The sequence below is a fragment of the Eublepharis macularius genome, chromosome 10 (genome assembly GCF_028583425.1).
Source record: "Eublepharis macularius isolate TG4126 chromosome 10, MPM_Emac_v1.0, whole genome shotgun sequence".
Lineage (NCBI taxonomy): Eukaryota > Metazoa > Chordata > Lepidosauria > Squamata > Eublepharidae > Eublepharis > Eublepharis macularius.
This window is the reverse complement of record NC_072799.1, coordinates 17,294,490-17,318,664: the sequence shown is the minus strand read 5'-3', so window position 1 is coordinate 17,318,664 and position 24,175 is coordinate 17,294,490. Positions and strand designations below refer to the sequence as shown.

At 42.2% G+C, this 24,175-nt stretch overlaps 1 protein-coding gene across 1 annotated transcript in view; it reads left to right on the top strand.

The window, feature by feature from the left end:
- WDFY3 (WD repeat and FYVE domain containing 3) overlaps positions 1 to 24,175 on the top strand; it is a 176,241-nt gene that overhangs the window by 76,744 nt on the left and 75,322 nt on the right. Inside the window, exons 14-25 of the mRNA XM_054989609.1 lie at positions 1,350 to 1,527; positions 2,782 to 2,996; positions 4,900 to 5,012; positions 9,598 to 9,829; positions 11,104 to 11,204; positions 12,040 to 12,258; positions 12,695 to 12,876; positions 17,732 to 17,963; positions 18,826 to 18,986; positions 20,764 to 20,875; positions 22,125 to 22,315; positions 23,579 to 23,731. Coding sequence (XP_054845584.1) covers positions 1,350 to 1,527; positions 2,782 to 2,996; positions 4,900 to 5,012; positions 9,598 to 9,829; positions 11,104 to 11,204; positions 12,040 to 12,258; positions 12,695 to 12,876; positions 17,732 to 17,963; positions 18,826 to 18,986; positions 20,764 to 20,875; positions 22,125 to 22,315; positions 23,579 to 23,731 — 2,089 coding nt within the window. The remainder of the gene's footprint in view (positions 1 to 1,349; positions 1,528 to 2,781; positions 2,997 to 4,899; positions 5,013 to 9,597; positions 9,830 to 11,103; positions 11,205 to 12,039; positions 12,259 to 12,694; positions 12,877 to 17,731; positions 17,964 to 18,825; positions 18,987 to 20,763; positions 20,876 to 22,124; positions 22,316 to 23,578; positions 23,732 to 24,175) is intronic.

The following is a 24,175-nucleotide window of genomic DNA, read 5'->3' as shown; positions in this document are numbered from 1 at the left end:
TCGTACTGTACCTGTAAGCTGTCTTATATCTAATGGCTCAAGCCAGTCCAGGCCAAGTTGACTACTGTAACAGTCTTGAACAACCTGCAGTCCTAAAATACTGAGGTCTGCTTGGTTCTGTCCTTCAGCTTCACCTTGTACTTGCACCAGTTTCCCTGGTGACTGGCAGATTTGGAATGGAAAAGGTAATTGATAACTTCTTGGGGGGGGGCAGGACCTGCTGGTAAGTCTCTGATGGGACACTCTGATCTAGAATCATCCTTCATGATTCATGGAGCACTGTGGATGGTAACTTTTGGTGCTGATTTCTTTAGCAGGATATTACATACATGGGTGAATTGGTGGTTGATCTATGTCCTTATATGGAGCACACACAGAGTATGTGGCATGTTAGCTTTGTGGCTTCCGTTGGAAGCATTATGTGCTTCTTTTTTGGCCATGATTTCTGATGCTTTGTCATAACATTCATCTTTATAACCATGAGGGCTAGGCAACTTTGCTGCTGTAATTAGTTAATAATTTTCTTCTGCCTGTGTGATTGTATGGTACCCAAGATGTATACAAAAACACCTCCTAAAATCTTTTTACTAAACCTGTACTAGTACATATTTAATACGTTCCTCAAAGATAATGAGAGAGTGTCCCCCCCCCCTTCCTCCAGTTTTATCTCAATCTGGTATGGGATCCATGCCCCCCTACTCCTCCAGCTTTATCTCAAGAAACCATTAAGGCGAAAACAAAAATGTTATTGAGTATGAGTGCTCCCCACTGGAATGAATGGGAAAATGAAAGCACAATATATCCAGGCTTATAGGGGTTATTAGTGACCCCAAACAAGTTGTATCTATCACAATATGCCATTTTTTGTACAGAAAATCCACTGGACTAGTGTTTGGGTTCAGTTGACTACAAGTTCAGAACTTGTGGTTACCAGCTTACACATTTGATGTAGCTTTATATTCTTTATGCAGCAGTTAACTCTTTCATAGTGCAAAGGTTCACTGCTTTATTTTTTTAAAAGATACTAGATTGTGTTGAAACAATACTGTTTTCCCTTAACATCATATCCCAGTAGCTGATTAATAAGTAGGTGGTTAGGTCAGAAGAAAAATAAATTGTTATTCTAGGAGGGAACCTACATACCCTGCACAATTGCATAGGACCAATTTGAACTTGGGTGTATGACCCAGACCATAAAATTCTAAGATACGAGAAGATTACCTGTTTGATTGTAGAAAAAATATAAATACAAAGCCTTTGGCATAATTCAACTGCAGTGTATTTTTTCTCTTAAGCTTCATAATTGTATATGAATTAAAGGGATCTTATTTTCCCTCCCTCTCCTCTAGACATGCATATCACTGTTCGTCAACACCTCCAGTATTCCCTCCCAAAAACTCTGGAGATTTGAAGCTGCACAAAGGAACTGTGCCTCTGCAGAGCTTGGATGCAGTCATTATTCATCCTGGAGCCATGCTTTCCATGTTAGACCTCCTAGTCTCTGTTGGGTCAACTACTCAGCCGGAAGTAAGAGTTCCTTCAAGCATATAACTTGAACTGTGGGGTTAACTGCTATAACAAAAGTAGTAAAGGGGTACATCTTTTTAAAAGTGTTTTAATTTGAATGCATGACCTTGTTTCAGCTACCTTTTATACTGGGGCAAGACGGAGGAAGGATAATCTCAGCTCATTTCCTCTCTTCATGGCATGTTGCTTTTGCCCACGCAAGTTTCATGACAACAGCATAGCCTTTTCTGGTGGGCAAAAGGGCCCTCCACCCTCTTGTGGCAATGGGAAAACTGGTCAGATCCAGTTCCTTAACTTCAGTGGTTTCAGATTACGATGAATCCTGTTAGAAAGCAAGGAATTTGAATCTTATCGTATTCCTTGTCTGGATCCCAAGTTCACCACAGTTAATGCCATGTGGCTGTGGAGGCTTTGTGCTTGTGTGGTGAACCATTCTTGAAATGGGGGTGGAGGGTTACTTCAAACGCAGTGTGTAATCTGGCATGGTAGCCACTGTTCAAAGTAGTTCTATTAGGAACGTACACACATTTGGGCATGCCTAAAGTGGCTTGTTGAATCACAGCCATTGTATACAAATAAAAAAGCACATGCCTAATTGGGAACTGGAGCCTGTTTTTGAGAATCTGTTCCAATATTTTGATACTATCTGGCAGCCGTATTGGAAGATCCAACAGTCATAAGAAGTTGACATTTCTAACTAATGATTATTAGGATTTTTAAAAATGTAGTGCAAACACAGGAATACACTATGAAGCTCGTTGTCATACGCTATGAGAAGACTGTATTTGTTCAGGGCAGTATACACAGTTCTCCTGTCCTTTGTTTCATCCTCATAACATCCCTGTGAGGTTGCTTAGGCATAGAGAAAATGACTGGTCCAAGGTCACCCAGTGAGCTTCATGGCTTATTGGGCATTTGAACATGATGCACTGATCTCTGCTCCACACTGTAGAACATTCTTTCCGTTTATAAAATAGTTGATGCTAGCATGGTGCTTCTTGACAGAGGATCCTTCTTGAAACCGGTAATCAGAATTTCAGTCAGAATTGATCTGGAGGCGCTGCTCCATATATTAAGAACTGCTTTAGTTGCACAGAAGAGTTTACGCTTGCCTGACTTCTTGCCTTTGAGCAGCAGACCAAAAGCTGAAGCCGTCACATTCTTAACTTCTTTAAATCATGCAGGGGGAACCCTTCTGTTAACGACTCCTTACTGAATTTTGTACTTTTTTTTTTTGTATGTGATAATATGTAGCATGCCCTAGATCTTCAGCTTGCAGTGGCCAACATTTTGCAGTCTCTAGTGCACACAGAAAGAAATCAACAAGTCATGTGTGAAGCTGGACTCCACGCTCGACTTCTCCAGAGATGCAGCGCTGCTCTTGCTGATGAAGACCATTCCTTGCATCCACCACTCCAGAGGATGTTTGAAAGGCTGGCCTCTCAAGCCCTGGAACCAGTGGTGCTGAGGTAAGGGAGAAGAATCAGTCCAAGATTGGAGCTCACCTGACTCTTGAGCCATTCATACATTTTGTTGAGTAGGCATGGGTGGTTGGAATTCCTTAGGGAAACAGGAGAATGAATTTGTTTTATTAATGTTATTAATGCGGTGAACCAGCTTAATCTTTACCACCTTCCTTATATTCCCTATTGCTTGCTGCATTGAGGCAAGGGTCCCCAGCCCTGATGAAACCTCCAGGCTCTTTTAATTTTGAGAGCAGGTAGTGGGCACCACAGTTAAATGGCTTCTGTGCGGGCTGTGCCAAATCACATAAAGTTGGGAGGTTTCATCAAATGGGGGGGGGTGCTATAAGTTTGTTTCATGACACAAAATGCCTTTAAATAGATTACAATTGCCTGAACGGAAACGCTGTTGGCATCAGTGGAATTTACTTTCAAGTAAACATGCCTACAATTGTACTGATGAACTTTCTACCCACCTGAGCACATTGAACTCAGACTTCATTCCAAGTACCCATGTAATGGATTCAGCTGTAAATTTAAATGTAAACATCCTCTTTTTTAGTAGCCTTTCTAAACCCTGTACATTTTAATTTTAAACAAAGCAGTATAATTTTAATAATTTCTGTTGTTCAATCTTAGGAGTTCTGAATTGTCTTGATCCAGCTAGGGGCATGTGAGCACAGGAGTAATGTTTTATGGACCAGTACAAACTGGTTCTGTTTGTGTTGTTTCTCCTACATGCTCAGGGAGCCCTTTAAAAGTCTCTAAAATTCTACTGTTCATCTGTTTGGCAAGGGTGGAGCAAGCAAGCTGGCTGTATTTCTTGGGGCTGGATGAGCAGAAAGCTTGCTTGGCTTGCTTTTCCACGCATCCTGTTCCCTTTCCCCTAATGTTTGCTTTTGTGCAGAATCCATCAGAATCCTTACAGTTCATACGTTCCGCCTGATTTGGGGGCATGCATAGTTCTCCTTCTTGCCATCAAGATTTTTTCGTCTTTGCATATCTTTGAGGCTCTTCCATCAGCTGCAGTCCGTAGGGACAGACTCCTACCTTTTGCACCCAATACACCTTCAATTAGCTATTCACTTAGGCTGGTTAGTAGGCAACATGAGAATTAAACAAGAACATTATTTATTTGCTACCTTAAGTGTATTCTAGCTTTAATCGGTTAAATGGCTAGACACTTTAACATGAGAAAACAGAAGGATTATTTTCTAGCTATTTGCAATTTGGAACCCTGTTGAAGATCTTTGCCATCATTCATTCAGACTCCTGCTACTGTGAGCTAAAAAACATGCTTGTAAAAAAAAGAAAGCTGGTAATCTTGGAAGTTTTAAAAATCACTTGTATACTGATGTGTTTCTAATAACCAGCTGGCTTGTCTGAATTCATAGTATTTTGAAATCCCACACTTGGTGGTGATGTCTGTATATGCTCATCTTTATCTAAACTAGGTTGGATTCCTTAGGTCAGTAGGCTTACCGTGCAGTCCTAAGCAGAGCTGCACCCTTTAAAGCCCACTGGAGTCAGTGCACTTAGAAAGGTGTAACTCTTCTAAGGACAGAGTCCTGAATGATGCCTGAAATTGACTGGACTCTGGCCAAGCAGATATAAATGCCTGATGTTTTGTTGCTCTTGAAATGTCATTCTTGTGGGAGAAAAAGCAAGCTTTAGTAAAAGACTTCATTTAACTGTTAGTTGTTGATATCCAGCACAACGAAACAGAAGTACAGTTTTAGAAAACCTACTTTATATTTAAATGAGATTCCCCCCATCTTTTGTTTCTGAAACTGCCTGTGTATTTGAGTGGTAGCCCTTTCACATTATCTTTCTAAAAGGAAATGCAAACAGGCTTGAAGCCTCTCTTCCCATCTGTCTGTCTCTTTTTCTCTCTTTCTTTTATTAATAGGGAATTTTTACGTTTGGGAAATCCTCTGAATTGTGGCGCCTGGGACAAAAAGCTGTTGAAACGATACAGAGTGCATAAGCCAAGCTCATTAAGTTATGAGCCAGAGATGAGAAGTAAGTGTTCAGATGTTTGAAATATGTTATTTTTATTTATTTATTTTCAAAATTTATACCTTACTTTTCTGCCCTCATCAAGACCACCAAGGCAGCGAACAGATTAAAAACATACATAATAAAAACAAAACAAAAGCACATCATTAAAACAACTTAAACCACACTAAATCACCCGTAGACAAATATAAAAACAGTAATGAAAATATAAGGCAGGAGGGGAGGGATCACTGAAGAAACAGCAAACAGAACAATCTTCACCCACTGGTAAAGGCAGCAACAGAAGGGAACTGGCAAGAAGTCTCTGGAAAGAGAATTCCAGAGTTCTAGAGCCATGACCTAAAAGGTCCTGTCCTTGGTTGCTACGCACCTTATCTCAGAAGGAGGGGTCTTGGGAGATGGCCCTAATAGTTGGATACAGTCTTAAGGGACTAGGTTAGTTAGGATCTCAAGTATTCTGGTCCTAAGCCACATAGATCTTTAAATATCAAACCTCCATTGACTTGGGGCTCAGTTGTTTGGTGTTGTTTGCTGAGTTAGGAGTGAACTCCATCCGGGCGTCTGGGTGAGGGCAGTTCCAGGCATCATCACCAGTATAGGATCTGTTCCTCTCTCCCTCGCCAGTATGGGATCTGCTTCTGGCTCCATCACCAGGGTGGGACCTGCTCCGGCCTCCTTCCAAGGAGGCAACGCTGGAACCAGAAGCTGTTCAGGATCTCATCAGTCTGGTCATGCTTGCAGAAGGCATGTATCCCATTCCCTGTATAAAGTATTTGAAAGCTTCTGCAAATTTTGCAGGCTGAGAAACTTGAGGAAGACCAGCTTCCTGAATTGTGCCTTGAAACAAACTGGGAGCCAGTGTAGATGGGCCAGGACTGGAGTGGTACAGTCATTATGACCCACTCTAGTCAACATCCTGGCTGCAGCACTCTGCACCAATTGCAGTTTCTGGATACCTTTCAAGGGCAGCCCTGTATAGAGTATGTTGCAGTAATCTAATCTAGGTGTTTCCAGGCCGTGCAGCACAGTGGCCAGTTCTTTTCCATGCAGGTAAAGCCACAGCTGGATAACCAGTTAAAGCTGGTAAAAGGCACTCCTGACCACAGCTGCCACCTGCCTTTCCAGCAGTAGGTCTGTGTCCAAGGCTAACTACAGACCTGTTCCTTAAAGGAGAGTGCAACTCCATCCAGAATGGGTGACACCTAAAGTCCTGGGTCAGGCCTTCTGCTCACCAGTAGTGCCTGCATGTTGTTAGGACTAAGCTTAAGTTTATTCATCTGCATCCCTCCCCCCCCAAACTGCCTCCAGGCCTCAGTTCAGGGTTTCTACAGCCTACCTGGGGTTGGCCAGAAGAGTGAGATAGAGCAGAGTGTCATCAGCATATTGGTGGCAGCCCAGCCCAAATCTCATGATGACCTCATCCAGCAGTTTCATGTAGATGTGGAAAAATGTAGGGGACAAGATGGAGTCTCGTGCAACTCCAGTGGCCAAGGGCCTGAGCAGCAATCACCCAGCACTACCGTCTGAAGCCTGCACTCCAGGTGGAACTTGAACCACTACAAAGCAGTGCCTCCCAGCCCAGAAAAGCCTTCCGGAAGGACATCGTGATTACTGGTATTGAAAGTTGCTGAGAGGTCCAGGAAAAGCAGCAGAGTCGCACTCCTCCTCCTGGTACAGGTCATCCCCCAGGGTGACCAAAGTTGTTTCGGCCACGTAAACAGGTCTGAAACCATACAGGAAGTGATCCAAACATTTGAGACAGTTCACTGACGACTCTCGGGGTGATAACTGGGCATGCTTTACGATTTGATAGAGAGAGTGGATGAAAAAGAATTCGTTGCAGACTGTAGTGCCTTTAATGCCTTGTTGCAGAACCAGTGGCGCAACTTGATTAATTATTGTCAAGCAAAATGACAGGGCCCGTAATTGCGTTGCTCCTCCTGGAGAAGAAATCCCCCTTTCCAGACTGAACTATAGGTAAACCCGTGGGTAGGCAGTACTTGCAGCCTGAGTGTCAGCAAAATGCAGTGTCTGCCTGTGAAGATGGAGGGGTGGGAGTTGTATTTGACTGGGCGCACTGGAAGCAAGCAATGGCCCCATCAACTTTCCCAGTTCCTTGGTCTTACTTCTGACTGAATGGACAGTTGTGTGGATCCAGGAGGTGATGATGCCCTTTGCCTTCTCCCACACTGCTGGCCTCAGTGGTACTGCCAGCACCTTCAGGACTACCCTTGTGGCCTTGGCTACTTGGGCAGAGAGCCTGTCCTGTGTACAAAACAAAAATTGTCTGACTTGATACTGTTTGCATGTGCGCTGTTGGTTACAGTGTTATTAGCAACACAAGCTGTGGTTGGGGGATAGCCTGCCTCGCCTGGAATGTGAAAACAGCTTCAAATCCTGATTAAGATGGAACCCTAGTTAGTGTTAGCCCCAATTAATGGTGATTCTGACAGTATAATCATAGCTAAGGCTCAGGTGAAGTGAAGCTTGAGAGGGGAGGAGCTTGGAGTGTGAACTTGCCTCCTTAACCATGATTAAGTGATGGACTACATTCTGTCTGCACTGGCCCCCTGTCTTAATGCTGCTGGGGTGTAGTTATCCATGGAAAAACCAGCATTATTTTCATTGCCTTCTCCATTTGAATGTAAAGCAAAGTGCCTTCTTGTCTTTTCCTAACTAGCAGAACACATTTGGAGACCAGTGAGTTTGTATGGTCAAGCAGGCCTTGTATAGGGAATTATACTTCTTGTTTGGGAATAGAGATTTCTACCCTATTCTCAGTGTTCAGATTTGTCCTACTGATATTAAATCCATTAAGATTTACTGTGTTTAACTTGGATGGCAGTAAAGGAAGCCAGTTTTCCTTTTAGACTCAATTCAAAGCCAAGTTGGCACTGCAGAATTCAGGTTTGTTGAACTCTATTGACTTCATTAGCACCAGGCTGATTTAACTTAAAATACTTCCTTTTTAGAAGATTACGCTGTTTATCACTGTGTTTAGGTTTCATGTGTTTGTGAAAACGAAACTCCCTTTAGCTTTGTGGGGGCTAACTTTGCAAGCAGTTGCTTTTAATCTGGATTCAGCTTCATTAAAAGAAGCCTGCAGGAAATGAGAGCCATGATTTCAGTATTGTACTGTTTGCATCAAGCTGTTAGTAGCCTCATCATATGAATTAAATCTGATTCGCTTAAATCTTGGGATGCTGTAGAAAGAAATAAAAAACTCTTTGGGCCTTTTTTGCATTGGGGTTCCAAAATGGCCGTAAGTTATGCAATGTGATGGCCCAGGCTAGCCTTCTCTCGTCAGATCTCAGAAGCTAAGCAGGGTCAGCTCTGCTTGGTGCTTGAACGGCAGACCACCAGAGAAGTCCAGGGATCCCATGCAGAAGCAGTAGCAAACCACCTCTGTTTGTTTCTTGCCTTGAAAACTTTACGGGATTGCCATAAATCAGCGGCATCTTGATGGCACTTTCCACCAGATCGAGACATGGTTTTGCCCTGACCAAAGGTCAGGCTAAACAAGATGCCAGGCACGTGTTCATGAACGTGTCAAGTGAGGCAAATTTATCTGGGAACTGTAGTTCAAAGACAGAGCCGTGGAATAGCTGGAGGAGGAGAAGGATTCCCTTACTGCCCTCCACCGCCTCTGCTGGCTGCTCAGCCCCCCTCCCTCACGATCTGGCTGCTATTACTGCTAGGGAGAATGATTAAACTTTGCAATTGTTATCTTTAGCAATCTCAAAGGGGAGAGGAATGACCAGCTCTCCCCCCCAACTTTGGGTAGAATCTGCTGTTTAAATATCTTATGAAGGTAAGCAAGCCAGATGTCAGGTCTTTTTAAAACAAGCTCCACCAAAGAGCCAAATGAGATTAGGAATCCTATTATCACTGTTTACTTTTGTTGTTACTTAAAAGAAACTGCAGGGTCCTATGTTGGTGCAGGCCGTGTGTACTGTCTAACTTTCCCTTATAGAACTGGCACCAGGACCTGGGGAGAGAAATTTAGTTTGTGAAAATAATACAGGAGAAGAAAAGGTTTAAAGCTCCTCTAGCACCACTTCTGCACTCAAATTAGTAGCCTTGTGGGTTGCTTTAAAGTTTTGTTTTTTTAAAAAATGGAGATCTCGCAGATCCCCAAGCAGAGCTTCATCATTGTCCCTAGAAGTCATAGCAGCCAGAGCATGACAGGGTGGGTGGGTGGGTGGGAAGCTGAGCAGCCAGCAAAGGCTATGGGGGGTAATAAGGGAATCCTTCCTCTACCCCAGCAATCCTGCATGGCTTTGTCTTTGAAAACTACAGTTTCCAGGTAAAATTGCCTCACCTGACACCTTAATGTACAAGCGACTGGCATCTCGTTTAGCTTGACTCCTAGATAGCCCAGGCTCACTCAGTCTCATCAAATTTTGGAAGCTAAGCTGGGTTAACCCTAGGTTAGGCAATGGCAAACCACCTCTGTTTTTCCTCTTGCCTGGAAAACCCTGTGGGGTCGCTATAAGCTGGGTGTGACTTGACTATACACACACAATGTCATGTGATGGATCTACGCATTTGAACAAAAACCTGCTTTGTTTCTTGGCTTCTACTGTAGATAGCATGGTTACATCAATGGAAGGTCTGGGTACTGACTGTGTGTTCAGCTTACATGAAGATAATCACTATCGAATAAGTAAAAGCCTTTTAAAACCAGCAGAAGCAAGCACAGTACCCCTGACAAGAGTGAAATGTTTGGTCTCCATGACAACTCCACATGATATTAGGCTTCATGGATCATCAGTTACGCCTGCATTTATTGAATTTGACACATCTCTTGAAGGGTTTGGGTAAGGTCTTTCCCTTTTGCTTCAAAGGAATGTTTATAATGACTGCTCTGATGTTAAAACAGTTAGTTTTGCCTTGGACAGTTGTCCCTTTGTGCCTCTGATACGTCACTGATTCCTCTAAGAGCCACAACTAGGAGGCTTCCACAAAAGAGCACCCAATATCCAAATATATATACGAGCTCTCTCTGTTACAATATCGACATCATGTTCAAGAATGCAAAAAGTAAGTAACCAATAAGATAACTATAGAGAAGACATATCTAATTTGTATACACGGATAAATGACGCTTGTATCGGTTAGTTACTTTTTGTATTATTGAACATGATGTCGATATTGTAACAGAGAGAGCTTGTATATATATTTGGTTACTGATTACTCTAAGACAAGTATAATAACATTTGATTTAATAACAGTATGTGCTAAGGGAATGAGGTGTGTGTTTAGGGCCCTCTTCCGAGTGAAGGAGTGATGTTTGCATCCAGTTTTCAGCAGGTTCCTTCCCTCCAAGTGAAATGTTACTGTATTGTGAACACAGAAATGTTGGTTGAAGGGGCTAATGCTAGAGGCTAGGGTTGTGACCAGCAACAGAGGCCCAGTGCTTAACCTAAATCCCAAGGAGCTCAAAATTCCGCTTTTGGAATTCCAAGAAATATTAGCAAATACGAGGGTTACCATCTCATAAATGGGTGGAGGAGAGACTGCAGCACTTTGGGACTCCTTGTAGAAAAGCAGCCTTGCAGGCATGGATATACAAAGCATCTAAGAGGATTGTTCAGAGCCCCCTGCTTATGCCTTACCTTCCTCTACATATCCTTCAAGCCCCTTGAAATCCCTGCATGTTACTTAATATATTTCTCAGAGTGCCCAGATGTGTAGAGAGGGACATGTTTGTCCGAATGCAGTGCCCACTACCAGTGATTGTGTTCTTGGTAGAGCTGTGCTCCAGAAAGCACACACATACAATACACAGAGCACTTTCCTTTAGGAATGAGGATCCATAGATCCACTTTGCTGTATGCTGCAGACATTTAAGGAAGCACAAGTTCACGGAGACAGTTGACATAAGCATAAGCCATATGCTGCTTGATGCAAGGTATAGCAGGCTCTTGTCACTTTTTTCCTAAAGCAAATTCCACACCTTTTTAATCTAAAAAAATGTTCTCAGAAGCAACAGGTATTTGGGCTCGCTTGCTTTGAGTCGCGGTCATCTTCTGGTCAAATCGTGTTTGGTTATGGAAATGTTATTTCTAATGAATTTTTCTTTGTTTAACAGCTGTCTCTTCTTGCCAAGCTTGGCACCTCACAATGCACCGACCAACAACGTTGTTACAACAGGTCTTATTGATGGCACTGTGGTCAGTGGAATTGGGACTGGTAAGTCCTTGAAAATAGCCATGTCAGATGGATTGAACCCTTTTAGCATCTTCTGAAAATAATGCTGCGCTTATATGGGTTTGCGTTACTTCCATTTTAACTTGTGTAAACGCATTAGTCCTCTCGCATGTTCTGTAAATGCATGCTATTGCATCAGAAAGGCTGTGGTCATTATGATAAGAGTTCCATAAGATTTTTTAAGCTTGTCAGTCAATGCTACTGTTTCTCCATCTGATGAAAGGCCATGGTTAGAATGGGCACAGAAAGAGGCAGAAGAGCTAGTTCCTATAAAAAACAGGATTTCACCAATTTACTACAGCTGAACCAGACTGGGAGCGAGGGGGGGGGGAGATGGCAGGGGAGGGAGGCAGGAATTCTGTGTTCCTTTTTGTGCCTCTCAGAGCATCCTTTTGTTTTGGCAACAGGTGTGCAGTAGAGGGGAATTGAAAGGGCATTTAAGTATGTGTTCCTTGTGGTGATGAAACCACTGTAATGAAATGTGGAAAAACAAGGAACATTGGCTGGATAGACACAGGAATGCACTTCCAAATACAGGAACCAGGGGCATGGGGAAGGGACTGTATACCAGAAGTTTCTGAGGCAATTGAGCAAATGCCTCTTGACTGTTGTGAGGGTAGTTTTGTCACCTATCAGTGCAGTATAGAAATACAGCTCTACATTGCTAATGCTCTTTGACTTGTGCTGTGGGGAAGCAACTATTCTCTGTTACGTTAAAGCCAAATGCAGAGAGTTACAAAGAAACTGCAGAAAGAATTATTATTATCAATCTTCACTTCAAGCTAAAGCGTTCTGGGTGTTTTTCCTTCTCTTCTAGGAGAGAGGCTTTTCCCACCACCATCTGGTTTGAGCTACTCAAGCTGGTTTTGCATAGAACATTTTAGTACATCCCCAAATCATCATCCAGTCAGACTTCTTACTGTTGTAAGACGAGCGAACAGCTCAGAGCAACACTACATATGCCTTGCTATAGTTCTCTCTGCAAAAGACCGGTCACTGATTGTATCAACTAAAGAGGAGCTACTTCAGAACTACGGTACAGCCCACACTGTATTGTGCACCATTTTATGGAAACGTAACAGTGTTTTCAGGGGAAATTTTTCCTGCTGTATTCTCTAGCATCTTACGATTTAGACAGTAAATAAAAACGGATATTTGTTAACTTTCCTGTTACTTTATAGAGTTGTGGTTTACTGATCTAGATGTTAAAGCTAAAATGTTAAAACTAAAATTGAGCAGTATTGACTCAGCCTGTTACAATCCATCTGTATACTTAATATGAAAGTTTTGGTACCTTATATTTTCATTCTGTGTTGATTTCTGCATTGTGTCTTGATAACCTTGAGGCTAGACTGTTGTGTGTGATGCTATAGGTCTACTTGAGCTGCAGAGGATGCCCACAATTGGTCCTCTAGAGTATATTTATATATGAGGGATCAGAATCTCCCCATTGATTTGTTTTTTGTCTTCAGTTGATGATTTCAGTGAAGAATCCTCTTGCTATGAAATTCTCCCTTGCTGTGCTCGGTTTCGTTGCGGAGAACACATTATTGAAGGCCAGTGGCATCATATGGTTCTGGTAATGAGCAAAGGCATGTTGAAAAACAGCACTGCTGCACTCTATATTGACGGGCAGCTTATTAACACAGTCAAGGTATGCTGAATATTTTAGCTCTTAAGAAATAGCTCTTTAGAGTGTGAACATGCATTGTGTGCATGTCGTGTGTTATTAAGTCTGTGGAACAGTGTGACTGGCATGCTTGTGCATATTGTTTTGTGTTTATGGTGAGGGTGCAACACATTGTTTCTCAGCTGAATTGCTTGGTCACAAAGAGGCAGCTGCCACTCCACACAGCATGGAAGCTTCTACTCCTGGGATAAATGGAGCAGAGAATCAATATTTTACAGCCTGTCAAGACTTTGGGCTAATACCAATCCAGAGGGCCTGGTAGCTGCTTTAAATGTATTCACATGATAACTTCCTTCCAGTTGATGGTGGAATGTTCATGGGCAGTAGGGGTATCTCTCCAAACCGGACTGCAAAATTGCCGTCACCGCAGAACCGGATTAGATGACCGTATTTAAGATTGCTGCACTTGTTGATGCAACCGTCTGTGCCTTTTTAGTCTAACTCTAACGCTGAGGAAGAAGTCCTCATACTCAAAGCCATTCATATCATCCCAATTATAGTATCAAAACAGAGAGCTGAAGTGCATGCTCTTATGGTCTGTGTTGGGACTTGGAATGGTCAGGCAGCTCTCCGGGCCTTGCAGTCCTAGAAGGCCCATTGTGGTCTAGCTGCTATGTAGCAGTGGGCTGCATACATCATGATTTGCCATATGTCCTTGGTTGGCAGGCAGCAGCAGTCGAACTGTCACATGCTCCCCCCCCCCCCAGGGATTAGGCACTCCGCTCTCTTCAATGTACAGTGTAGTAGGCAGCTCTTCTTCTTTCCTTTGCTGGATATCAGGTACATACACACCCAAAAGGGGCGCTAACTATCCCACCATCACTTCTGCCTTGAGGGAGAGGAGAAGGTGGTAAATGGGGGCAGCACTGTTTTGACTGAGTGAGCCACATGGGTGCAGGTATTGTTAACTTGCTTACCTGTGTTCATCTCCTGTAGGCACTAGGGATGTCTGGAGAAAGGCTTGGAACAGAATGCAACCGCTTCATCCCCCTTCAGTCTTTTTTGCAGTGTTGCTGGGAGTTTGGGGTTTATATCCAGCTTTCTGCTAGGAGAGGTGCTTCAAGCAGCTCAGCTCAGCTCTTCTGTGTTCCTTTTTAGTCCCATCAGTGCTGATGGGGCTTGAAGGAACACCAAGAGTCTCGTTCAGCTCTCTCCTCTGGGAAGGAAAGGGTGTGTGTGTGTGTGTGCTCGCACACGTGTGTGCATGTGCACACATGTACTTGTGGACAAATATAAGGGGAGGCCATTGGAGTAATTTTGACCAGAGACTTGCTAAACTTGGAGTTGGCCTAAGTTCTGTGCAGGTGGTAATATATCTAATAATGCAAGATCTGAAAACCGAATACATAATTTGATAGAAGAATGTTATCTAGGCCAGGATCATAGGAGAAGCAGCTGGTGAAAACTCTGTCCAAGTGTTCTGGAAGTTAGAGATGCATGACCGTGGTTTTCTGACTTTTTAAATGCCCAGCTAGCTAGCCTCATATAAGACGCAGCAGGAGGTTAGCAGAGAGGTTGTCCCATCCCTTGCAGTCACAAGTGCGGTGAGGCATCCGAAACCAGAAACGCAATTCTCTAACGTAGACAAGGCAGTAAGAAAAGAGTATGAGCTAGCAGAGCATAGCCAGCATGATAGTCTCGCTTGCCTGACATATAGATGAAGTAATAATGAATGCAAAAGTTTAAAGCTAGATAGAGAAAATATTTCAAATATTTCCTTTAGATAAAATATTTCTAATTGGTAATCCTGTGTTTTGGCCAGATAACGTGTCGCTTGATGCAGGTATTAGCTACTCAAATGGCTCTCAGGTTTCTGTAAAAATCGATTCATATTTTTTGTTTGTATGTGTGTATGGGTGAGAGGGAGGGCTAATTCTTTAAACCAGTTAACTGAATTTCCTTAAAGTAGAAGAGACCCTCTAGACATTCATCTAATATAGTAACTGTGCCCATTGCTGGAAAAGAAGGATCTATCGACAGTCTTCTCATACTTCAGCAGCATCTGGGTTAAACTCAGCTACCTTACTAGTTATCTTGGCCTTTGGCTACCTTAGGGAGCACCTCTTGCTCATATCAATCCTTCTCCAAATTTATGATCAGCGGATGAGACCCATTAATGGAAGAGACCGGAAAGGTGATTTTTGTTCCCTCCTCCCAACCCATGTGGTTGTTACCCCATGCAGACCCTACAACCCTGGGAATTAACTTTCCTGGGAGCAGAAGGGCATTCTGGAATGAAAGAAAAGTGGAGAAAGGTTAAAAAAATTTTATTTGGTTTTCATTTGTAATGTTTTAATTATTATTACTTATGAGCCGCCTTAAGCGAAGGTGGAATGTAAATATTTTAAAAAACAAGCAGAAATAAAAATCCGTGATGGTCAGTACCAGGGCTTTTTTTCTGGGAAAAGAAGTGGTGGAACTCAGTGGGTTGCCCTTGGAGAAAATGGTCACATGGCTGGTGGCCCCGCCTCCTGATCTCCAGACAGAGGGGAGTTTAGATTGCCCTCTGTGCCGCTTGGCAGTGCGGAGGGCAATCTAAACTCCCCTCTGTCTGGAGATCAGGGGGCGGGGCCACCAGCCATGTGACGATTTTCAAGAGGTTCCGGAACTCCGTTCCACTGCGTTCCCCCTGAAAAAAAGCCCTGGTCAGTACCATCCACTGGCAGATTGCAGGATCCAACTCATACACTGCTATGTAGAAAGGGTGGCTTCTTGAAAATGTTTGTAGGCTGTTAATTTTTGTGGACTGGTTTGCCAGAGTGGAACAAAAGTGGGATGGAATTTGGGAAGAACTGCTTTGTCTGGCCATTTGTTTGGCCAGACAAAGAAATCATACCAGCAGATTTTGACACATGTTGCTAGATGAAAGTAAATTTGAAGTCGATTAAAAATGTTTAAACTATACTTTAAAAGTACAAATTTGAACCAAACAATAGGAGAAGTTCAGTGCAACTCTTACGAGATACATTATCTAGAAATATGTAATTGTAGTTGGGAGCAGTTCACCAAACTTCGTCTGAATTGCCCCAGTGACTAGAGAGAGTTCTGTTCTATGGGAAAAAGGCTTGCAAAGAATGAAGCCCAGTGCTATGTATTTATATACTTCTGCAAAGTATAATATTGTATGCTGTATTGTATGCAAATACTTCTGCAAAGTATAATATTGTATGCTGATTTATTTTCACAGTTTTATGTCTTGGTGAAATGCTTTGCTGCTTTGTTGGGAAGGGGGAGCAGAGTGGCTTCAGGGCTTACAGGGAGGTAAAGAAAAATTCCTTTTAGGAAAGCAGGGACAAAAATAAACTCAAGCTGAACAAGCCACATTTCTTTCTTTAAAAAATGTCCACTAGAGTCTTAAATACTGAGATAAAGGAAGAATTCAAAACCTGTTTTTCTTTTCCATACCCTGTTGCTGAGTTTTAAGCTGAGTGCTCTATGCCCTCAAAAGCTTCCATTGTTCAGTTTCCAACGCTCTGATATTTATAAATGTGACCACTTAGCTTTTCTGTGAAATTGCAGTACTGCATCTTTTCAAGGCAAGAAGCTGCTTGGGCACAGGTGGGGGTAGAGGGGGGGGGGCGATATGCCTGAGATGAGAAATGGCAGATGTGGTCTCTAACATGTTGAACAGTGTAAAATAATAGTGGTCTTTATAGGGAGCTTTTCTTCAAAAGTTATACTTTAAAACTTTTTTAAAAAATTCCAGAGGGTTGATCTGCAGTGTTTCCCCTTTTGGATTAGAAATACAAAATAGATTTAATTTCTCTTTGCTATTGTTGTAAATTTTCACTTTCTCTTGCTGTTTTGGTTTTGTGCTGAAAGGTAAAAACCTTGGTAGGTAGAAATTGCTCCATTCTTTTTTCTGCAATGTTTCTTAAGTCATCAATTTGCTCATAATTATTGTGGCTGAGATCCAAAGAACCACTTGTTGAAAGGGGCTTTGGGCTTGTGTTTCTGAAATACTAACCTCTCATGCCATGTAGTAAATCTTTTTTGAAATGGTGGTGAGTTGCTCAGGTGTGGCATGAGGATTTGAGTTTAAAAGGAGGAAACAGTCCAAAATCTCACTGACCACGCTAAGCTCCTTTAAAGTACATGTTTGAATTCTGGGCATTATTATTATTAAACAAAACATAGGCATGCAAAACCTTGTTGAACTGCTGGCCATCCTGTGTGTGTTAAGAAGAGTATACAGTGCTCTTTTCAGATAGTATATTTGTGCACCCTTATTTTGGGAGAAAAAACTCAGGCTAATCCTTAATACCCTCCCCACCTACCCACCCACACTAAAGGGCAAATTTAAGCCCATCTTGCTTTCATCCTTTCCTTTTTTTTTGTTTGCAGACTTATTTTTGCCAGCATAAAACTGTTACTGCTGTTATTTTTGGCAAATGACAACTTGGCTTGTTCAGCAGGGACAGTGACTTCATTGACTTGCCGGAGTTCTGGAGTTCTGCACTGTATATTATTTGGACGGGATTATTAGACTATATCAGTCTATGATGATTTCTATTTTTAGTGCCTGGAAATATATAAATGGGCTTTATATTAGACCTGTTTTGTTGAGGAGTTGCATTCTGGAGGGGTATCTTCACATACCTTGCCATCAGCAGATACTGTCTCATCACAGGCAGACTGTACAATTTTGTGTTATGTAGGATAAGGTTTGTTTGTTATATTCACTTATACACTGCCTTTCTGTCCTCATAAGGGCCACCAAGGTGGCTTGGTCATCTTGCATGAATGTTAAGATGTTAATAATATACATACAAAAAAGGTAGACTTTTCTAAACCCCTTTGCTGCTTTTTTTTTAAACAGCTTCACTATATTCACAGTAGCCCCGGAGGTTCAAGTTGTGCCAATCCACCAGTGGTTAGCACAGTTTATGCCTATATAGGCACACCACCTGCTCAGCGCCAGTTGTCCTCTCTGGTGTGGCGTTTGGGGCCAACTCATTTCGTAGAAGAAGTGCTGCCTTCTTCAAGCATTAGCGCAATTTATGAATTGGGACCAAACTATGTTGGAAGTTTTCAAGCAGTATACGTACCATGTAAGTGAAACGAATCCTGTTGTATATATTTGTTGGTATCAAGGCTACCTTTAAACTTTCTTTGATAATCAATTGTGGACACAGCATTTTGAGAAGGAGAGTAATCACTGTCAAAGAGAGCATTAATGTATACCACATTACTGCTGCTGTTCCTGTTGCAACTTGCAGATTGCAAATATTTTCTTGGTGTTGGTATTTGGAGATCTAATAGAATTTGCATTAATGCATTTCTTGGCCTGTCTGTTAATGCCGTGTGAGTTTCTGAAGTGTAAGAATTGGGTTGGCCATCTTGACAAGTCAGTGGGTTCAGTAAAAGAACCGTGGGAGGCCAGTGTTATGTAATGGTTAGGATTCCATGCTTGGATGTAAGAGACTGGGTACACAAAGCTCACTTGGATATTCTTGAGCTAGTTGTATATTCTCTTGGCCTGACCTACCTCACAGAGTTGTTGTGAGGATATGATGGGGTGGGGCGAGAATAAAGGATGCTCTCTGAAACCCTTGGATGAAGGCTGGGATCAAAGTGTACTAGATAGATTAAAAGATCTGCATGCAGCCCACTACAATGGCCATATGTTTTCTACAAATAGATGCATAATAAATTATAATCATGTTTTTGTATATTTTTAATGTATACAGAGCATTTCTCATACATTACTCGGTAATCCTTAGAACAACCTGTGAAGGTATATCTTCTTATGCCCATATTGAAGCTTTGAGACTGAAGATTGAAGTTTTGCTTAGGCTGCTTAATGACTTAATGGTTGAGGTGAACTTTGAACAGGGGACTTCTGAGATCACAGCTCACACATTTACTCATTATGTTACCTTAGCTTACAAAGCAGCGTCTCTTATTCTGCAGGTAAAGATTCCAAGCCCGAAGGAGTCAGTCCCTGTCCAGTAGCTTTGGTACCAGAGGAAAAAGTCTCTTTCGGTCTCTATGCACTCTCCGTTTCCTCACTGACTGTGGCGAGGATTAGAAAAGTTTATAACAAATTGGACAGCAAGGCCATTGCAAAGCAGGTAAGCTTGAAATCTCATGTTGGTAATGCTTGTAGCACTTGGGTGATTTTATAGTATTAAATCAATAACTGTCTACCTAGTTAATCATGGTTTTCAGAAAACCTCGTGTTTCTGGGGCTTTACGTCAGTGATGGAAGTGGTCAGAAGTGCATGGTAAAGTCCAATTCATGCTGGATTCTTCGCATATACTCAGAGGAGTTAGCCATGTTAGTCTATAATTGCAAAATAGTAAAGAGTCCAGTAGCACCTTTAAGACTAACCAACTTTATTATAGCATAAGCTTTCGAGAACCATAGCACACATCTGACGAAGAGAGCTATGGTTCTCGAAAGCTTATGCTATAATAAAGTTGGTTAGTCTTAAAGGTGCTACTGGGCTCTTTACTATTTAGCGCATACTGGAATTCGCACATGCACCGAGACTGCTGGATAGAGGCTGAGATTTTGAAATTTTTATTTTCTTTTTTTACATTCCATTTACAGTACTGAATAATTGTTAGGTGCTGTTTCCTAAGTAGCGTGCTTAATAACCTCACTTACATTGCAGAGTAGCAAAAACAGTTGGTTAGAGATGACCAACTTTCCCACTTGATCTCTTCTGGTTTTCCCCATCTCATTGTTACCACCATCCTTTACAGTTTGGTGTTCGGAGGTCCTGTGATTCGTATAATAGTCTTTTTGGTAATCAGAAGGGGTCTCCCCTCTTTTGTTAGTGGAAAATCTGGTAGGATACAGGACACTAGTGTAGTTTGACCCCACAGGGATGGGCTGCAGCAGTGCTGGAAGTAGGGTGGGGACAGAGATGCAAAGAGTGGGCAGAGCAGCAGTGTTGGGGGGCAGCGGTTGAGCAAGCCAAGGATGAGTATGAATGAGAAGGGAGGGCAGCCAGAGCAGCGGGAGGGGGGCCGATGAGTGGGGAGGGGGCGATGAGTGGGTGAGGATGCTGCTGCCCCTGGGATTCGTCTTTATCTGCAGGTTTCTTGCAGGTCCAAGCTTGTAGATCTCCTAAGGGAGTGGCAACAGGAAAAGCCCACAAGAGGGTAGCAACAGAACATAACCCTCATAGCAACCATTGATGAGCTGAGTGAAGACTTTCTCACTTCTCACTTCTTATTAAGAACTGCTTTCTTGACTCAAAACCTTGCTTGGATAAAACAGGAAATCCTCATATTTAATGGAACTGAGGGTTCACCAAAGACCTGGCTAAATTCTAGTTTTCAGTCTGTATGTTTGTTTCATTTTAAGATACACATCTATAGATTAGGATTTGAAATCAGAGGACCTGGAAATATAAACAAACTTCTCTGTATATGGAGGAATTGCGCTGTATCTACTAACTTGTTCTTAAAAACGTCAGAAAAAGTGCCTACACCCTCTTCCTGGGAGATGGCTCATTGGCAAGTAGTTTCGCTTTTGCTTCAAGTTGCCTCAGTGTCTGCTCTGCTAAGGTCAAGCTTCATTCTGCTGCTGTTAAAATGCATTAAACAGAGGGAGCCATGTCCAACCATGTAGTTTATCTGCAATCGGAAAATGCCATTCCATTAGAAAAGGGGGTCGCAATTTCGATCAGTTCCCTTCTGCCACTGCTAACCCCCACTTCACCTTCTGTGCTGTTCCTGAGGGCCCAGAAACACAAACTGGGTAGGGGGCTCAGCATGGGGCAGCAGGAAGATGAAGTGGGTAAGTTATGATCCACACATGCCGCGGATGATTGGCCACACTCCATTTTTTTCTGAACAAGTTTTATCTACTTGATCAATTTTCTTTGCTTTAATTAGTTGGCTGTTTCATCTCATGAGAATGCCACTCCAGTGAAGCTACTGCATAATTCAGGAGGACACCTGAATGGATCTGCACGTACCATCGGCGCAGCTCTGATAGGATACTTGGGTGAGATGAGTTGCCGCTCTTTTGCTTTCTACTTCTTCATGTTCTGTAGTAGTATACAACGTTAGGAGGTTTGAGGTATGTAGCCATCATCCGGAGACTAGATGCAAGCCTACAGTTCTTCTAAATATACAATATTGACTCAAATGCAAGACTAGGCTTTTTTTACAGGCATGCCATAAAAAAGGGGGCTGTCTCATATTTGCGTACAAATTACAATTATGTCCAATAATAAAAATATTTTTTGTGTAACAGTTTTAAAGGTACAGTCATCTTGGTGGATGTTTCCCCCCCATGAGTGGATGAACACTTTTGTTTGGGAAATTCCTGTATGTTCCTTAATACAATGATCTCTATGTGTACAGTGGCCTTGAATTTGAAAAATGGTTTTGATCATACATCGTACCTTGTGTTATTGGCAGTATATCTGCACAAGCTTGGCAGAGCTAGTGCCATCCCTGGTTATCTTGAGACGTCTATTACTTCTGCCCGTTTAGAATGCAGTCTTCCTCTAGAAGCACATGTTTCTTACAAGCTTTTGCTAATTCCTGCTCCTCAGGAAACCAGCGTGTGTATCTTTTCTCTCTCATCTGTATTGCTACTGGGATAGTAGACAATCTAAAAATGATGAATATGGCGCTTCTGCAACGTTAGGGTGGGGGTCCTGCAGCTTTCTTAACCTGCTGCTTTGCTCAATTAGCCGCAGTGAGGATTGTTCACTGTTACTGGTAAAAATATTGTTTCCTTCAACCTCATGCATGTTTTGCTGTGGGATAATATAATGTTTGAAGGCAGTGTCTAAGACCAGGATTTATGGGAGGAGAGGATTTGGTGCCTTTTTACTAAGGAGCTTCGTTTTCTTATTTGCATATGAACACAAGACAAGCGTTTCCTGATTCTCTCTTGAAAGTTAAATGTGTTAGAATTACTGATTCGAACACACACACACCGCTTTCCAGTGGCTTTACTGGCCCTACAAATAAGTCAATTTTCCTTCTTTATGGCCTTTGTGCATCAAACTGATAGGCTTTGCTCCTGCACAGAGCACAGTTTTGGAAACTTTTAAAGCTACAAAATAGGCACAAAAATCCCCTCCCCAGGGTCACAGGCTCAAATCCATCCGCTCCTTGAGGGATGTGGGCAGGGTCAAGGGAAACAGGGACAATAATTTGGAAATTATTATTGTTCATTATACTGTAATTCATTAATTGAACTAATTTTGATAAGTTTATTTCTGCCATCTTATGTTCAGGAGTAAGAACATTTGTCCCTAAGCCTGTTGCCACTACATTACAGTACATAGGTGGAGCAGCTGCCATTCTGGGTCTAGTAGCCATGGCCTCGGATGTAGAGGGACTGTATGCTGCTGTGAAGGCCCTTGTATGTGTGGTAAAGAGCAACCCTCTGGCTAGCAAAGAAATGGAAAGAATCAAAGGTTATCAGGTACGTGAGACGTTGCACACAGCTGCTCATGTGTGTTGGATTTTTATGGCATTACAATTCAGGTGCTGATGTGTGTAACAAAATAAATGTTCGTTAAATTTTACCCTTTGACTGTCTATAATATTCCTGGCACCATGATAATTTTTGGTTAGTAACAGCTTATATGGCCAAAGAGGGAAGTAAAGTGGTTTTAGCCTGGGAGATGGTCATCATTTCAGATCTGTGACATCTGCTAGCTCAGCAGAGTCTCTTACGAGCTGCCAAATAAAAGGAAGGGCGTATGGGAGAAATCAGGAGGAATTTCTATTATTAATATAATCAAGGACACTGTGCCGTATGTGTCTATTGAAGGGCATTTGAAGCCAACAGTGAGGCTGATTATTTGTGTTGTCTTAAAAAAAACAACACATGGATTGGTTTGGACAAATGGAAGGGATGTATCACTGAAACAGGAATGAATTGCCATCACTGAAAAAGGCACATTGAGCTTGCAAGATGAGCCCCTTTTATAAGCTGCTTATCTTACCTACATTGTTCCAACAATAAGTGTCACATTCAACTTAGAATGAGCCATTTTGTGCCCACTAGTTTCTCAGTAGATATTGCTGATATGAGTCCCATATAGCTGTAGCAGAGTGAAAAAACTTGGTCACTTTTATGAGGTGTAGTACTGGTTTTCTCCAAATTGCTTTCAGTAGGTATCAAATGCCTGTATCTTCTGAAAAGCTTTAAAATAGAAGTAGACAAATTGCATCTTTCAGCATAGAGATAGGGATGCACTTGTTGTATGTGATATAGAAATTGCTTTCCTCTGAACAATTTTATCAAAAATGTTCTAAATCCCATGTTGAGAAACAGTATTTTAAGGTTACAGTTGCCTGTCCTCATCTGGTCTCCTATTATAACCACCTGAATGTTCGAAGATTAAATTGGTAAAAAGTTCTTACTGTTGCATTTGTTTTCACTCAGTGCACTAATTTTTTTCTTTTGATACGTATGGATTCAGTGCAGTATTAATTCCTAGCAGAAGACATGAGTTCAAAATACTTGCTAATGTGGTTTTAATGTCAGCTTTATTTCAGTCTGCTTTTTTAGTGTAACTTGATATTAATGATATGAAAGGATGTGTTCTTCTAGGAAAGTGCATCTGTCTGAATGTACTACTTTTGTTGTGCTTGGATTAAACTGGTATTTTTTGTGGTGTACAAAATACTTTTAAGAATTATAAAAGACAATACCATGTGCTCCTAAATTTTATTTCAGTTACTGGCAATGCTGTTAAAGAAGAAACGCTCTCTTCTGAATAGCCACATTCTTCATTTGACCTTTTCTTTGGTGGGGACTGTTGACAGTGGACATGAAACATCAATTATTCCAAATTCAACTGCCTTCCAGGACCTGCTTTGTGACTTCGAGGTATATAAGACATCTCTGAAAGCAAGGAATTATTAGGATCATTAGTAACTTGGGGCAGCTGTGCTTTCTGAAATAGGAAAAAGCACCACTGAAGGAGACAGTTTATGCAGTACTAGCAATAGAGTCTGTTTTTGTTTTTTTAAAAAACAGGCCCTAGAAAACGAAGCGCAGGAACGTTGGGCTGCCTCAACTGGGCTTCCCACCACAGCAGCACCCTCTGAAGGGATAGGCTGCCTTGCCTGGCTGACCTGCTGCAGTGGCGCCCTCTGGAGGGATGGGCCGCCTTGCCTGGGTTTCCTGCCGTGGCGGTGCCCTCTGGAGGTTGTATTAGCAACGACTCCATTTTTATCCTGGTGCTCCTGCGCAGGTGCACCAGGATAAAAAGTGAGTCATCGCCAACACAGCTTGCCTTTTATATAGAAAGATATTGTGTGGCTGCATTTC